Source organism: Grammomys surdaster, unplaced genomic scaffold (genome assembly GCF_004785775.1).
Source record: "Grammomys surdaster isolate TR1022 unplaced genomic scaffold, NIH_TR_1.0 126546, whole genome shotgun sequence".
Taxonomy (NCBI): domain Eukaryota; kingdom Metazoa; phylum Chordata; class Mammalia; order Rodentia; family Muridae; genus Grammomys; species Grammomys surdaster.
Genome location: NW_021621338.1, coordinates 4,365,958 through 4,382,062, shown reverse-complemented (window position 1 = coordinate 4,382,062; position 16,105 = coordinate 4,365,958). Strand labels below are relative to the sequence as shown.

Genomic DNA, 16,105 nt, shown 5'->3' with positions numbered 1-16,105 from the left:
TATGTATCTGTTGGAGCAGGCTGTTGTGGGGATACTGACTCTAGGCCCCAAGGCACTGAAGATCAGGGGTCTGCCTTCCCATCCATCTCCCAAATGTATAGAGGACACTACCTTTGCTGATGACCTGGCAGAGCATCTGTTTGTTTCTTCTTTTGGCCTCCTTCTGGGGAAGAATAGGAAGAGTCTCTGCTATAGGACCCACACTATTCATGAAACACACAAGTGCAGGGGAAAAAGAACAATCCCCTCCCTTTGGGAACTCCAGAAGGCAAATATTGATGCCTAAAGCCTATGCACCCATCCTGGGTCTGGCCTAAGATCAGGAGGCCTAGCAATGCCCAAATGTGTAAGTGGCAGATTTTGGCCTGTATGTAGATAAAGCCTAAAGGCAAATGTGTATCTGGGGCCCTAACCTGAATGACCCATACCATGGCCAAGCCTCTACCAGCACCAGCAGCCTACAGCTTCTACCTCAGACCTGCCCTGGGCCCTGGCCCTCAGCCCAGCCCCAGCCCCCGCAGCAGCCTGCCAGAGACCACAATTACAGGGGCCACTGGGGGTGGGGGTGGGAAGCGAGGAGGATGAAAGGCAGCTGGAGAATGGTTCCAGCTGTGGCAGCTCTGGGGGAGGTCTCCGGAGGGAGGGCTGGGGGAGGCACAGGGTGAGAACAGGTGGGACCCTCACAGTTCTAGCCTAGCCCAGTCCAGTCCTGCTCTGTCTTGATGCTCAGCTGGAGAAGTTGGTCTTGATGAAGAAAAGAGATGAGATGCTCTAGATGGAGAAGGGACCCTCCTCTCTGTTTCCCCTGCCTCAGCAAGGTAAGGAGAAACGGCTCGCTGCCTCCATGTCCCCCGATTCCTAATGTGTGGCTATCAAAGGTAAAGAGAGACGAGTTGGGAGCACTTGGCCTCCGATTCATCCTAGGTTCTCCACTCAGCCTCCTAACCCATCTGCCTGTGTGCTGCCTTTTCCTGATGCGGACACACACACACACATACATCTGGGGTGCCTCTGTGCTCTTCCCCCTTGCCCAAGTTCCACATGTCCTCCACCCCTCAGCCAGCAGGGGACCTTGCCTGTGCCTGGGGCTGAGCAGCTGGGTGAGCTAGAGGAGTGGAAGCCAGTGGGCCCTATGAGCACTGGCTCTCACTCCATCCTCAGACAGCAGTGCAAGGGCACAGAGCCATCTCCGTGCTTACAGAGGAATAGGCTCACGACCTCCAACCTTGTCTTCTGTTCAGGATCATCACCCCTCAAATTAGGGAGTTCCCAGAGTTGGTAGTAGAAGGTGGACCTCTACTATATGACTAGCAATTTAAAGACCACTGGAGAGCAGGGCATGATGGCACAGGCCTTTAATCACTGAGCTAGGGAAGCAGAGGCAGGCGGATCGCTGAGTTCGAGACCAGACTGGACTACAGAACTAGTTTCAGGACAGTCAGGGCTACACAGAGAAACCTGTCTCTATCACCTCTCTCCTCTGTAGTCAGCAGTGTACTCTCACCAAATGAGGCAAACGGGTTTGCTGCTTAGCTGACTGGCAAAAAAAAAAAAAAAAAAACCCAAAACAACAACAACAAAAAAAAAAAACAAAACAAAAAACAACGACATCTTATCTTCCTTTTGAACTGCCTGAAATGATGTCGGTTCTTATTTGCCTTGATCTTTGCTTTTCTAGCTTCGTAGAGGATTCCACATCATCTCATCTCAGAACACCCTTCCAGGATCAGAAAGTCGTAGAGACTCACAGATTTGAGTCCCAGCCCTATGTCTGGTCAGCCTAGAGGTCCCTGACAGCCTGAAACCCTAGCGGCTTGACCCAAGCTATCGGTGGGTCTCTGGGCATTGGGGCTTCCTGCTCTTGAATTCGCCAGACATCCTGTTCCCCCTGCAGCTGTCAATAGAGAAGTTGGACCCTGAACGCCCTCTGGTGGCCTATTTGAGAAGCACAAGCGATTGAAAAAGCGCTGGGCTGGTCAGGCATTGTTAGCTCCCGGGTGACTTGCACAGCCTGCGCTAGGCTTAGTCTGCACTCGGGACATGGAAAGGAGGAGAAGGAAGGGAGGAGAGGGAGGCAGAGCAGCACCCCCAAGCTCTGGGGAAGACATACTTGTGACTATAAACCCCACTCCCAAAGCTTTCCTCTCCTCTGTGCACCCCTTAATGCCATTTCTAGTCTCTCCCTTGAAATGTTAGAGTCTGCTACAGTCAGGAGGTTCTGAGTTCTAATTCTTCATAAAGGTACCCTGAAGCTCAGGCATTTGATGGGAGAGAGCCAGGAGAGACAGGAAGGAAACCACAAAAAGCCCCTTCCTTCTTCCTAGCCTGACATTCCATGCCTACCATGATGCCTGGGGGCCCAAACCAAATAGATGATCCAGTGGTTAAAGGGGCACCATCGGAGTAGATGGATATACCAGAAGCCAGCACTAGTTTGTCCTGAGGTTTCCCTTCCTCGGTTCTATTTGACGAGCTCTGTATCCTCATTCTCTGTGGTCTTGGGTCACTCTGTCATAGTAGCATGTCTTCCTAGGTGGGGTTATTGGTTCAGGGATGAACAAATGACCAGGCTGAATTCATCAATGTCTTTCTTGGGACTACAATTGAGGAGGCTTTAAAAAGTACACTTATTTTTTTTATGTACATGTTTGTTTTGCCTGGCTGTATGTTTGAGCATGGTGTGTATGTCTGGTGCCTGCAGAGCCAAAAGATGGTGTCTGATTCTCTGGAGCTGGAGTTAAGGATGATTGGGAGCCACCACATGGATACTGGGAATTGAACCTGCATCCCCTGGAAGAGCAACAGTGCCCTTAACCATTGAGAAATTTCTCCACCCCCATAACATCCCTCCCTTCTCAGTCCTAAGCATATAGGCACTCTGTATCCCCACTCTCTGATAGAGAGAAGTGTACAAGGGGAGAGAAGAGGATGGTAGACAGTGACCTGAAATGTAGGTCACAGAGGTAGGGGGTAGGGACTAAGGAATGAGAAGAGGGACAGAGGGGGTGGAGGAGAGACAGAGAGATCTGTAATGATATCATTTAAGTCTGTGTATTCAACCCAGCTGTGGCTGAATTCAGACTAAATTCTGCACTTCCGTTTAGCCTAGTCTGGAAGTTAAGCACCTTCATTTGCAGTCCGAGCTACCCAACACCTGTAAAGCAACAAAGCTCCTTGTCCCCTCTCACAGTGACTGCCCTTCATCAAACATAAAACTGGCATAATTTATGTGTCAAATGTCATGCTAAATGTTTTTCATATCTCAAGAAAAAGAAACCCCCCAAACATTTCTCCAAAAGTGTGGAGTGGGTCAAGATGGCTGTAGTTTTTTTGCCATTCCTCCCACTGCTAGGCAGTCTATTTCCCCTCTGTAAATTTCGGCTGACTCTGGAATCTGTTTCAGCCAAGAGAGAGTGACAGTGATACTGTGTAACTTCCATGGCTGGAGGCTTGACATGCTCTCTTTTCGTGAAGTCTTTTCTGCCTTCTGGCTACCATGCTGGGAGAAAGCCCAAGACAGCCCCAGGGAGAAGAGATATTGGAGAAGTGCAGAGTCCTTTGGCATGGGAACTAAACCTTCAGAGCTCCCTAGGCCAGCACATCTTCCAGCAGAATGACCCCAGCCACTCTGCACACACTATTCCCTAGGGACAGAACCACTGAGATGAGTTCTGATGCAGAACTCATCTGTCCAAAAGATAGCGCTGAGTAGTTACTGTGAGGTTGTTGCTATAGCTACACGAGCAATGGCTACTTGGAATAGGTTGAAACCGCATAGGTAGAGAGACAGGCCACACTGGCCTCTACTACACCAGCTTCAAACCCAATTATCTGAACCAAAAGCTCCTATCTTTTCCTGCTTAGCTGGAGGGGAAGAGTCATCTCCCAAATGCAACGTTTGCACTGGGGAATATTCCACAGGTGGGCTGTGCACCCTATTCTCTTGGGTTGGACATGTGGGGATAACCTCAGCTCTAGAGAATCCAGAACTATGCATGTGCTCTTCAACTTCTCACAGTCATCTTCCTGAGGGGAACCAGGTTAAAACAAAAAGTGGTGGACTAACTTGTTTTCTCTGAGTGTGATTAAAAATACTATGTTGGGCAGTCTACATGGTGTGTGTGTGTGTATGTATATATGGGGCCAGAAGATAAACTTAGATGTTGTCTTTTGAAGTTATTATATATTACATTTACTTATTTATTCATATAAATGTTTATGATACACACACATATATAGTCTGGTTTTCCCCTCTATTGTGTTGGGTTTTGGGGATCAAATTCAGACTATGGGACTTAGGGGCAGTAAGTGCCTTTATCTATTGAGTCATCTGGAAGCCCCCTCCCCCCTTTTGAGACAGTCTTTCTTTCACTCCTGGGAAATCACCAAATTGGCTAGCCCCAGTGATCTTCCAGTCTCCCTCTCAGAAACAGAACTGATGGGTGGTTAGTTTTGATGGTAACAAAAGCAGGCGTTCCTCACAAGTAGTTTAGTTGATTTTACAGTTTATGATGAGCTTTTAATCTCATGACCCTGAATTTCCTCAGGAGTCACAGAAACAGGCATAATGCCCTAAAAATTAACACAAAAGCCTGACAACTAGGCACACTACTAGAAACTTCTGGGCTTTTTGTGTCCCTTTAAAATGGAACCACAAGTTCTCAAGAGACAAGAAAGAACAAAAAGTGTGCTAAAGGAGAGATGTGAGGGTTCCAGGAGCCTTCCCTCACCCCCTTCTCTGCCTTTCCATAAGCCCTTTCTCACTCCCTCCTGCCTTGGTAATGGGTGGAGTGATAGGTTCAGACTGAAATGCTAACTCTATCAGGATCACCTTTCTTCCATATCCTGGTCCTCTAGGACTACCTCCTCTCAAACTGGGTTTAAATGTCTTTATTGATAATGAAACTCACCCATCCACCCCAGTAATTCTGAGGAGTACTATTTCCAGAGGCCAGAGTCTGGATTTTTATTTCCATCTGGGAGGCCAAGGGGAGGGAGAGCCTGCTTAGTCTCCTGCAGAAACTAGCAGACAGCCTTTCTGGGGAATGCTGGAGGGGTATGGTCCCCCGTGGGCAGGTGTAAAGCCCAAGTTCCTGGCTGCCCCCTGTAATTTCCCAAGGCCTAGATAGGTACTTTTCCTAGGGAACCGCTGGACCCAGACAGCGCCCCCTGCTGGAATCTAATAGTCCTGCAGATTGCCTAGAGGCGGCTGCAAGCAGTTCCGAGGCAGGCGGCGGGTCAAAGGCACAGGCTGAGCTCCTTGCGCACGCGGCAGCGGTGGCACTGCACCACGCAGCACCAGTGGAAGCGGCACAGGCAGTTCTCCTCGAGCTGTACGCTCTCCTGGCGGTGTCCACGACCACAGCACAACAGGTCGCAGCCGCTGAGGTCCGGGGCACTACTGTTGCAGGCGCGGCCACGCGTGCCGGGCGAACCGGTGCGCCGGTTCGGGGCGCAGAAGTCGGGTGAATCCGCTGCGTAGAGGAGATCCGCTCGGCCGGGAGGCTTGAGCGTGCGGACCGCAGGCAACAGAGCTTTGCCGTCGTTGGTGCCCATGACGCGCGAGGCGCCGTGGAAGCGCTCCAGCAGCCGTGCGCCCACCTCGCGGAACGGAGGCAGCTTCTGCCAGCAGGTGCGCAGAGCGCAGGAACCCGAAAGCCCGTGGCACTTACACTCGGTGCGCGTGTGGCTCCGCACCGCCTGCGGGAGCAGAGGGGCGGGGCGATGGGCGGGGCGGAGAGCAGCCGGGAACCCACCGAAAGCGAAGGAAGCAGGAGGTGGGGCGAGCAAGCAAGCAAAGAAGGAAGGAAGGAAGGAAGGAAGGAAGGAAGGAAGGAAGGAAGGAAGGAAGGAAGCAAGGAAGCAAGGAAGCAAGGAAGGAAGCAAGGAAGGAAAAAGGGAGGGAAGGAGGAAAGAAGAGAGGGAGAAAGGGAGGGAGGGAGGGGGAGGAAGGGAGAGTGGGCAGGCAAGCACAGTTTTTGAAAGAGGAAATCAAGAAAAGAACCGCTCAGAAAGGAAAAAGAATGACAAGGATGGAGGAGTAAGAGAGTGAGAAGTGGGAGCAGATAGAGCAGAGATTCCAGGGTCCGAAGCCAGGGAGCGGGAGGGAATAGAACGGACGCAGTGGTGAGATTTTTCATTCTTCCTGGAGTGCGGAGAAGTGGCAGCTGTCGCGGCCTAACCCTCCTGCCAACCCGGCCTCCTCATTCCTGCCCCTGGCGGCCCCAGGCAGAGCTGAGCAGACACAGCCAGCCGCTCGGGCGTCTGTCTCTGTCAACCCTCCCCAATCCTCTCTACAGGTATGTGGGCCTGTCCGGACATTCCTCTCCCGGGCCCCCTCCTCCTAGTCTGCCTGATGCCTCAGGCTGAACCCTAAAGGACACAGAATGTGTGGAGGGTTGTTCCTTAACCACTCTAGAACTGAGGCGTAGGATGTAGCAGGGTCAACCTGACTGCACTACGGAGAGAAGAATCCCATAGTCTGCTTGCTGGACTGAGGCTGACTCTGGGCTGTCCTCGCTACTACTGACTTCCCACTGGATTCCTGGTCCTTCAGTCCTTTCCCAGTCAGTTCTCCTAGGGCCTGCTCTAACCAGAGCTTTCCATAGCATCCATTCTTAATTCTGTCCCTAGCCCCTGTCTCGGTACCCTGACAATCACCTCCCTGCCAGCCCCAAGGGTTACCTCACTTGTCATGTATCAAAGGGATGCTCGCCCCACCTTGGATCTCTATTGGCGCTCGGTACCATTCCCTCTGCTCTCAGCTCCAGGTCAAGCCCCCAGTTCCCCACTGGACAGCTCACATGCTACATGCATCTTCCCATGTGCCCGTCCCAATCTTCCCACGTTACCCCTGTCTTGCTCACTCCCACACACATCCGCTCCTACATTCACACCTTTACTTGTGCCCATGCTACCACAGATACTTTGCCACCCACACTCACACTCTCTTGCACATCCACACTTCCACGTGCGTACATGACACCTGCTTCTTCTGCCCATACGCACCAGCCTGCCCGCCTCGTTATTGTGCAGTTGCACCAATGCACGGATATCTCCACGCCCCCGCTTGTGCTGCGCATCCATAAAGAGTCTTGACTTCTCATCCCCGAAGTCCACATCATCTCCGCAGCCTCCCCACTCCCAGGCTGCGTTGGCATCTGGAGAGCCTGTTGGTCCTGGAGGTCCAGGAGTGCCCAGAAGGCCGGAGGGCCTAGGCGGTGCCCGCCCACGGGGTGCCTGACAACCACACTGTAGGAGCTCTCCCATGGAACAGGCCTGAGTGACCGCGTGGCTGGCACCGGCTGCTGTAATTGCAAACACGAAAGCTGTCTCTCGAATGTCTGTGGAGGGAGAAGAGAGCAGAAGCCAGTGAGTGCCCAGTACCATTGGTGGGAACTGGGACACACACACACACACACACACACACACACACCGCCCTGCTCCCGCCCCAGGCCTGTCCTGGACCACCTGGGAGACAGACTCCAGGCAGGTGTGGAGGGGCAAAGTGGGTAGGGTGCCTAGGAGCAAATCAGGAGATGGAGTTCAAACAGCCTCCCCAAAACTGCTCCCCTAGCAAGGAAAAATCACTTCCCTCTGGGGCCTCTCCCACACTAACCCTGCTGCAGGACGCGCCCAAAGGCCTTGCTGTGACTGGAGCAATTCCAGCGTCGGAAACGGAACTGGAACTGACATTCTCGAACCCCCAGTCTTGCGCCCCGGGCAAGCTCTGCCACTACTTCCGGCTCCGCCTGGCACAGCTCAGCTTGCCTTCCTGCCAGCCGCCTGGCCTTCCTGCAGATGCTGGTAGGATCCATGACCAAGGGGCTGCCCACGGCCCTGGAAAGCAGAACTTCAGGTCAGAAGTGTACCTCCCAAAACACAAAAGATGTAGGGTGGGGGGTGGGGTGGAGAAGAGGTAGCCAGCCCCACTCAGTCCATAGCTGGATGCTGCAGAAGTCTTTCCCTACTCCCAACTGAGACTGAGGGCATCTCTTTGGTTCTCTATCCATTCCATGTCTGTGTCCCCTCTTTGCTAAGGTCTAGACTGCAAATTGCATTACGACAAGAATCCGGTCTTATCCTTCTGTGCACATCTTAATAAACCCTCATAGGAACTTCACTCAAGGTGAAGGCAGCTGGCATGAGAGAAGCCAAGGTTAAAATTCAACAAGCCTAGCCAGAAAGGGAGACAAGGAAGAAATTAGCGGAAGAAAGATCAAGAAAGCTGTCAAAAATAAATAAATAAAGCTCATTTCATAAAGAAAAGATTCTAAAAGAAAAGTAGACAGTATCGAGGAGGGATTGGGCCTTGGTGGGCTGCAACCTGGACAGCCACAGTACAAAGCAGCGTCTGAGGGGCAAAACAGCCATGAGGTGTTAGAATGTCTAGGGAACACGGCCCCTCAAAGAAGCCATGCCCCCTCTTAGTTCAGTCATTTCTGTAAACTGTGGACATTTAGCTTAGCCGGCTGAGGTGGGCTCTTCTCTCCTGCCACCTCTGTTTCCCTGGACTAGGCCACTGGAAGAAGGAGCTGGGAACTCAGCTCCTCAGAGTTGTTGGCAAATAGGTGATGCTGACCCTTCTCTTGCTCCAGAGTAGCTGGCTTTCCCAGAGAGAGATGGCACCAAGCCAAGCCCTGTGTGCTGGGGTGACATAACCAGCTGGGGGATGGAAGGGGGGTGATGTTTGGTTTGGTGAGTAAAGACCTGAGGGAAAGTTCTGCACACTGTCAGCAGCCTCTCTACCCTGCCCACTTTCATTCCGCCTGAGGAGAGGGCTGCCACTTGATTTCCATAGGTTGTCAGCCAGGAATTCACACCTGGGGGGAACCACCTGAACCAGACGGCTCCTATCTGAGTACAGCTGAGAGCTCAGGCTGGAAGAGAGACGTGGGCAGGGGCAGGGAGGTTAATTTGAGACCATTCAGACCCCTTCTGCAGAGAGCAGAGAAAGACAGACAGACGCAGGGAGGCACATGGGAGGCGGGAGGCAGTGGGGTATAAGATGTAGAGGAAAATGTTGGCAAAAGCGTGTGAAAGGTCAGGGTGGCCTACTTTTCAGTTATGCTTCCTCGCATATCCGCCCCACTGTCCCCATTTACTCCACAAGTACAGGCTGCCCAGGCATGTCCTGAGATGCAATAGTCTTAAATAGCAGCAAGAGGAATTTAGGTCTTAAGGTAAAACTCTCAACACTGAAGATGGGGTGTTTGGGGAAGTGTTTGCAGAAAGATATGGAAGACACACACACACACACACACACACACACACACAAGGGATGGGGGATTAAGTTGCTGTTATCCCCACTTAAATAGTTCAGGGCTCAAGCATCCCTTCTCAGCAGAACTGTACAGCGGAGGTTCCCTTGTATTGAGCTTGGGACCCTCCCAACACTAGCTCTCACCCTCGCTCAGCCCCAGAGAAGGGACTGGGGGAGTAATGAGCGGTGAGCCAAGGCTGAGGCAGCCCTAACTGGTTTCCAGTGGCCCAGTGACCTTGGAACTGATCAGTCTGTCTGTTCATCCACCTCCCTATCTACCCTACTCTCAAGAGAGACACTGGTTCTTCTTCATGCTGCACGCTGTCCCCACTTTACTAGAGTCTTAGACTGAAAATTGCACTGCAGAAAGAATTCAGACTTATCCTTCTGTGAACATCTTCATTAATAAATCTGTCCACTTAGTCACCTCATTTAAAAAGGATTTGGATTTGAGTGGCTTCCAGCATGGTTGTTCAGGGTGGCTAGATAATGTCGGACTCCCTCATTGTGGGAGCAGGTCTCCTCCTCCCCCTCTTCCTCCTCCTCCTTCTCTTCCTTTTCTTCCTCCTCCCCCTCTTCTTCCTCCTTCTCCTCCCCTCTTCCTCCTCCTCCCCCTCTTCTTCCTCCTCTTCTTCCTCCTCCCCCTCTTCCTCCTCCTCCTCCTCTTCCTCCTCCCCCTCTTCTTCCTCCTCCTTCTCTTCCTTCTCCTTCTCTTCCTCCTCCTCCCCCTCTTCCTCTTCTTCCTCCTCCTTTCACCATCCTTCTCTTCTTCCTCCTCCTTCTTCTTCATCTTCCCTGGAAATTTCTAGGTACCTAATTCATATCCATGCAATGTTTATTCTGAAAATTTGCATGTCATGAATTCTACATTATAGATGAACAGATACAGATATGTAATAACAGCGATTACTTAACATACGGCTCTGAATGAATGAGTCACAAGGCCTCCCCTTGAGTCCAGGTCCCATTGACCTGGTATCATTTCCTGACTCCTAGTGCCATATCCTCAAACTTTTTTTCTACCCCTGAGATGAGAGGAGCCAAGCAGGCCTCTCTGCAGTCATTCAGTTCCCCTTCTACCACCTACAAGCTTTAATTCCTCCTGATTGTATGGGGTTCTGAAAATTCGCCTTCCCCATCTCCTACTGCTAAGTTCCTCAGCCCTACCCCCATCCCATGCCTGCCCTCTGCACACTCCCTACTTTCCCAAGGTTGACTGGACTTATCTTCCCAAGGTCACTCTGCCCCACCCCACTGCCTCCCCAAGCAAAGCAGGAAAGAGTTTGGGGCATGCAAGGGAGAACTGCAAAACCCTCTTGACCTTGTCTACTTCCCAGGGGTTAGAGATAGGAAAGGAATCATTGGGATATGCAGGGCAGGGCCCCCAGGAGGTGGGGCTGGCCCTTCACAGGGTTAAGGGGCTGGCTGACTTCCTGGGAAATAGTCCTGTTTACCAGCTGGTCAGGAGGAGGGATGGGCAGTGATAACACAAGAATCCCAAGGGACCAGCTTGTTCCCTGCCCTCCTGTCCTCACTCCCATCCTAATACATAGAAAATAAAACTCCAGAAAAGACATGACAGGAGCTTTGAGCAAACTACCCAGCCCTACCTCTGACCCTGGTTTTTGTCAGTTCTGGGTAGGCTGAGCCATTCCAAAGCAGTCAGTTTCCTCTCTGGGCTTCAGAAAAAAAGAGATGAGTTGATGTAAGAAGTTCTCCCCTCCAAGTGGTAAGATCCTCTCCCATGCCCTCTGTTTTACTTTGCTTCCTGACCTTTTGTTTCTGTATATAATGAGCTCTGCTTTGGGGGAGTCTAGATCAGTATTGGGGTCAGTCCAGAAAAGATGTACACTTTTAGGGCAATTTGTATAATTTGTATTTTTAAAGCCTGGAATATATGGTGGTAGGGAATAGATACACTATGTAGGCTCTGGGATATAATCATATTGCACTTCTGGGCACAGGAAACATGGCTAGCCCCAAAAGACCTCAATATACAGACAGGAAGGGACAAGCCTACTAGGCTATTCTAACTGTCCTGGCTTGCACTGAGAATTTTCTCTCATGGTTGATGGGTCAATAGCCCATTAAGATGGCATCAGAGGCCAGATAGTTTCTACTGGCAATACGTATAGACCTGAGCCCCAGAGACTCCAAGATTCTGGCTCAGGTTATTCTTCTACCTTTGGATTCGTAGAGTAGAAGAAAATGTCAGAGACTAGCTAATTCACCAGAGCCTCCTCACAGCCACACAGATAAGCAACTTGCATGAAGCTGACAGCCTCTTGCCTGAGGAGAGATGCCCCCATTGTAAAGCAAGTTAGGTGATGCTAAGATCTAAATAGAGCCTAGTGTAGTTACATACACCTTTAACCCTAACACTTGGATGGCAGAAGCAGGTTGGGGTCTCTATAGCAAGTTTTCGGCCAGCCAGGTCCATAAAATAAGACTATGTCTCAACAACAAACATCCACCAACAGGAGCTGAGTTGGTGGCACACATCTGTAATTGCAGCTATTCAAGAAGCCAAGGTAGACGACTGTAAGCTCAAAGACTGTCTGGGAAACTTAGTAAGAGCCTATCTCAAAAAGTTCAGTCATAGAATCCTTGCCTGGCATGCTTGAGGCTGTGGGGCTCAATCTCCAGTTCTGTTAAAATCAAAAGATAATGCCCAAGGCCGGGCTAGAAGGAAATGGCTGCCTGAGTCACGAGAAGACCCCAAGTGGCCTCTCACAGTATGTTCCACACAGTGCACCGCTGCTGTCAGGCCTTTGACTCCATCCCAGGCCACACCTCTACATTTCTAGACTCAGGGCCACGTCCTCTGCAATTGTAAGCCATCAAGACATGCTTAGCCAGCGTCTCTCCACTTGACCTCACTTGTCCCCAGGAGCACCAGTCCTGGCCCAGCAGCATCCTTTAGCTGTCACCCATTTGAGTGTGTCCTGCCACCGTGACTGCTTGTCTCGTCTCCTCAATTAGGTTGAAGTCTCATCAAAGACAGGAATCTCACAAATACGCATCATGTCATAAGTGGAGCACACTCAGGGCCTTAGGGATGCAGGCTTGGGATGGATCTGGGGGGGTCTGCCATTTGCTTGTGTGATATGGGATGAGCCCCTGGCACATGAAACACACTTAGTATTTGTTGGACAGATGATAAAAGTTAAACCCCAGTTCCTCAGCAGGAAGATGGAGATCATAGTGCCCTCCCTCCGTGTATAATGGCCTGTGCAGAAAGTGGATTCTAGCAAGAGCTTGTATTCTCAGGCCTGCTCACGCAGGGCAAATAGTAAGGATGTAGGTGGTATGTGTGGAGTCCCGAGAATGTTCCTTCTCCAACACTGTCTTTCCAGTCCAGTCTGGATCTAGGTCTCCTTCTCAAGTCAGCCCACCGAGGGACCAGAGCACCCTCTAGGAGCCTCACCTTGTCCAGCTGGCTCACTGAGGCCAAAGGGACCACACGCCTCGTGAGTGAGTGCTTCTTCACCTCCTTGGAAAGTTTCACAGCAAGCATGCCTGCCTCTCTATCCCTGCCCGGACTCCTTATCCCCCAAGATACTTCAATTGACCCCACCTCCTAGGAACCAGCAGAGGGAGCTCTGAGCCCTGGGGCTGTGGGTGAGGGTGGGGGAGGTGGATGGTGGAAAGGGGGCAGAAAAATGTTGCCTGACGGCTGCTGAGGCTGCCGGGCCTGTGCCCGCCCGCCTGTCCTGTCCTGCTCTGTCTAACTCCAAACTCGGTAATTACTGCTCCCCTCCCCCAGTCCCTACCCCCACCCCAAACCACCACATCAAAGCCAATGATGCCCCGGCTCTATTAACCCCTGCCTCACCACGGCCCACCTGTGGCCCCCATTCCCCTTCCCCACACAGAAGAAATTTGGTTCCCCGTGTCTTCCCTCTCATTTCCGTCTCCATCACTTTTTTTTTTTCCCAAGAGGCAGGGCATTCTCCTCCCAGACAGACTTCACTAGGCAAAAGGGTTTCTTCCCACTGGCCAAAGCTCTGGGGCCGATGCTGTTCACTGGACACCAGCTGTCGTACCTTCTGCTCTTGTAGAGTGGAGAGTACCCGTCTGAGGGTGGATGGAGAGCAACGGGACCTGTGTAGGCCCTGGCCCTCATCTGGATTCCCACCCTCACTGCACACTGAAAGGAGCAGGACTCACAGCCCCACTGTCTCCCAACATGCAGACTTAGCACTGGACAAATCCCCTCCTGTCCCTGGACCTTCTATACTCACCAGTGACCATAACAGACAAGGTTATGTCTCAGTCCTTTCTAGATCAAATTCCAGATTAAACAGAGGGCTTGGAGCTGGTAGAACCAGCCAAAGATGCCTCCCTCTGGCCACAGTTCTCTTCACAAGCTCCCAGCTGTCCAGGAAAGAAATACTGGGCTAGGGGGCGCTCTCACAGGTCTGCAGAGAGCAAGCGTCTGGTTCCCCCCAGCCTCCTGCTGGCTGGCCAGGGCTGGCTGCTGCCCTGCCCCATTCCCTCCTCAGCTGCACTTCCCCATCAAAGTACACATTCTGGAATCCCCCTTGCAGGGCCCTGGTGATGGGGCCTCCCTCTGACCTCCAGCCACCAACTCCTGGCTTCAGATGAGAACAGGGCAGGAGGGAGTCTCGCCCCCAGGAAATGTCACAGCGCCAGGACTCTGGTGGGCCCAGGGCATGCTCTGGCCGGGATCAAGCCAGCCTCCTTTTGCCCCTGCCCTTTTCTGCTCACAGCCTCATTGTCTCTCTGAAGGGGAAGCTGCCAAGGCTGAGGCCTGGGAAGGGATTGGATAGCTACCCCACCCCCAAGCCATCCCTACTCTGGAGCTTGATGAGAGCCAGCATCAGCATTGACCAGGAAGGGTCAGGGGCCCCAGATCAAGACAGGATGGCCTAATGACCGGGACCAGCATGGACACACACAAAGGTATGGCAGAGGGTAACTAGAAAACCTGAGAGTCAGGAAGAGATCTGGTCCTTTCCCTGTTTCCCTGTGGGGTCAGCAGTGAGGCTGTCCTTAACCTTTAGCTCTGGCTGTTTTTCCATAAGGAGGGAGCAAAGTGGGATGGCTAGGGCAGATTGGGCGGCTTCTTCCTAGTGGACAGGGACGCGGGGAGGGGGGGTGGGAGAAGGGGTGGGGGCAGATAAGTTTCTTTCACAGAAAATATAAAACAGTGAGAGGAAAGAGGAAGAGAGAAGAAGGGAGACGATCCATTTGGCTTTTCTGGGAGAGTGTGCTATTTTCTACATCCACTGATGGAGGTATAAATAAAGACAGATCAAACGTTGTGGAGAGGGGAGCGGGGAGCAGAGGAGGAGGGCAATCTGGTAACCTGGGAGCCAAAGTCTCTCTCCTGCCTTCATTCTCTGGACAGGGTTCTTGCATAGGTTGGAGAGCCTGGAGGCAGGGGCTGAACAAGATGACCTCAAGAGAGCCTGGCCAGTGTCCTGGAATCTGGGGTTCTGTGATTCACAAAGATATGGTTACATTGGAGAAATACACAGAGGCTGGCGGCAGAGTTTAGAAGGCATGCATTTGCTACATAGCAAGACCCTGTCTCAAAACTAAACAAGAAAAATTAAAAATAGAAATCTTGCATTGCACTGGGAGGAGGTGGAGCAGGAAAGAAAGGTGAAAGAAAAAACTTCTTTGGAACCAGCAGCCTGGTTGGTCCCTGAGCAAATCCAAGGCCTGGGTCACTCTCCTCCAGTACCCTCTTTTAGTGACCTGGACAACCAAGACCTCAGAGACCTCTTAGCCCCTATCCTGAGCACAACTAGATTGTAGAAATGGCTGTGGTAGGTCACACTGCTTTTCTGGCCACCCATGGAGTTTCTAGCCTGGCCACCATCCTCTGAGAAGGAAGGGGAAGAGGAAGGGCAGCAAAGCAGGGCCTAGACACCAGTCCTGGAGAACCCTGCTCTAATGGGGAGGTAGAGTAGAAAATGTCAAGACCCTCAAGCTAACCATCCAACAAGATCTCCTCACTAGCCCAAGCTGGGAGGGCTGTGTTAGGGCAGACGCATAAGCAGAGGCAAAGAGACCATGTGAAAGTCAGCCTGGGCTCAGACCAAAGGAATTAAGTGTCAGAAATAGAAAGAGAGGGGCCGAGGCAGGTGGGAGGAGCAGGTTCTCTCTGAGACACATCTGAGAGAAGCATCCGCTGGCCACCTTATCACCCTGGCCTCTCACTCTTCACTGCAGCTGTGGCCATGAAGGCCCCTGTGTTCTCCCACACCTGCCCTCCTCACCTCCTCCCCCACTCCTGGATTCGAAGCCTCAGGGTCAGTCTCCAGAGGGCCCAGGCCCCTCTCCCATCGGCTTGGCTCCCACCCAGCAGTCCTTCCTGAACAAAGGGATCCTCATAGATACAAACCCAGAAAGCAACACTCCATAAACCTGTTTCCAGCACCTATTCTATCTTGGGCTTCTAAAACTCTTCAGACAAAGGCTTTGCCTTCCAGGAACAGGGCAAAAACATTCCAGAGAAGACAATTGTCAGTAAAATGCAGTAACTGCATAGTTGCCCAATGCTCAGAGCATACTGGGAGCACAAGGAATGGGAGGTGACAACTACAGCGTCGTGGAGGAAGTAGTATTTTAATTGTAAGAAAGAACAATTAAGACCAATGGGGAAGGAAGAAGGAGATGGAAAGGACAGCATTGTCCTACATGTTGAAAAGGGGCAAAATTAGGAAAGGTGTGTAAGGCCGGGCGGTGGTGGCGCAAGCCTTTAATCCCAGCACTTAGGAGGCAGAGGCAGGCGAATTTCTGAGTTCGAGGCCAGCCTGGTCTACAGAGTGAGTTCCAGGACAGCCAGGACTACACAGAGAAACCCTGTCT

The 16,105-nt window shown here is 51.8% G+C and overlaps 1 protein-coding gene and 1 long non-coding RNA gene across 2 annotated transcripts in view; one reads left to right on the top strand and one right to left on the bottom strand.

The window, feature by feature from the left end:
* Positions 1-4,941: 4,941 nt before the first annotated feature.
* The window catches only part of Wnt6 (Wnt family member 6), a 12,936-nt gene continuing 1,772 nt past the window's right edge, over positions 4,942-16,105 (bottom strand). Inside the window, exons 2-4 of the mRNA XM_028760737.1 lie at positions 7,619-7,839; positions 7,009-7,343; positions 4,942-5,700 (exon numbers count right to left, since the gene is read on the bottom strand). Of these exons, the coding sequence (XP_028616570.1) occupies positions 5,239-5,700; positions 7,009-7,343; positions 7,619-7,839 (1,018 nt within the window). The 3' untranslated portion in view covers positions 4,942-5,238. The remainder of the gene's footprint in view (positions 5,701-7,008; positions 7,344-7,618; positions 7,840-16,105) is intronic.
* LOC114615072 overlaps positions 13,822-16,105 on the top strand; it is an 8,167-nt gene continuing 5,883 nt past the window's right edge. Inside the window, exons 1-2 of the long non-coding RNA XR_003710421.1 lie at positions 13,822-13,925; positions 14,015-14,188. This is a non-coding gene — a long non-coding RNA (uncharacterized LOC114615072). The remainder of the gene's footprint in view (positions 13,926-14,014; positions 14,189-16,105) is intronic.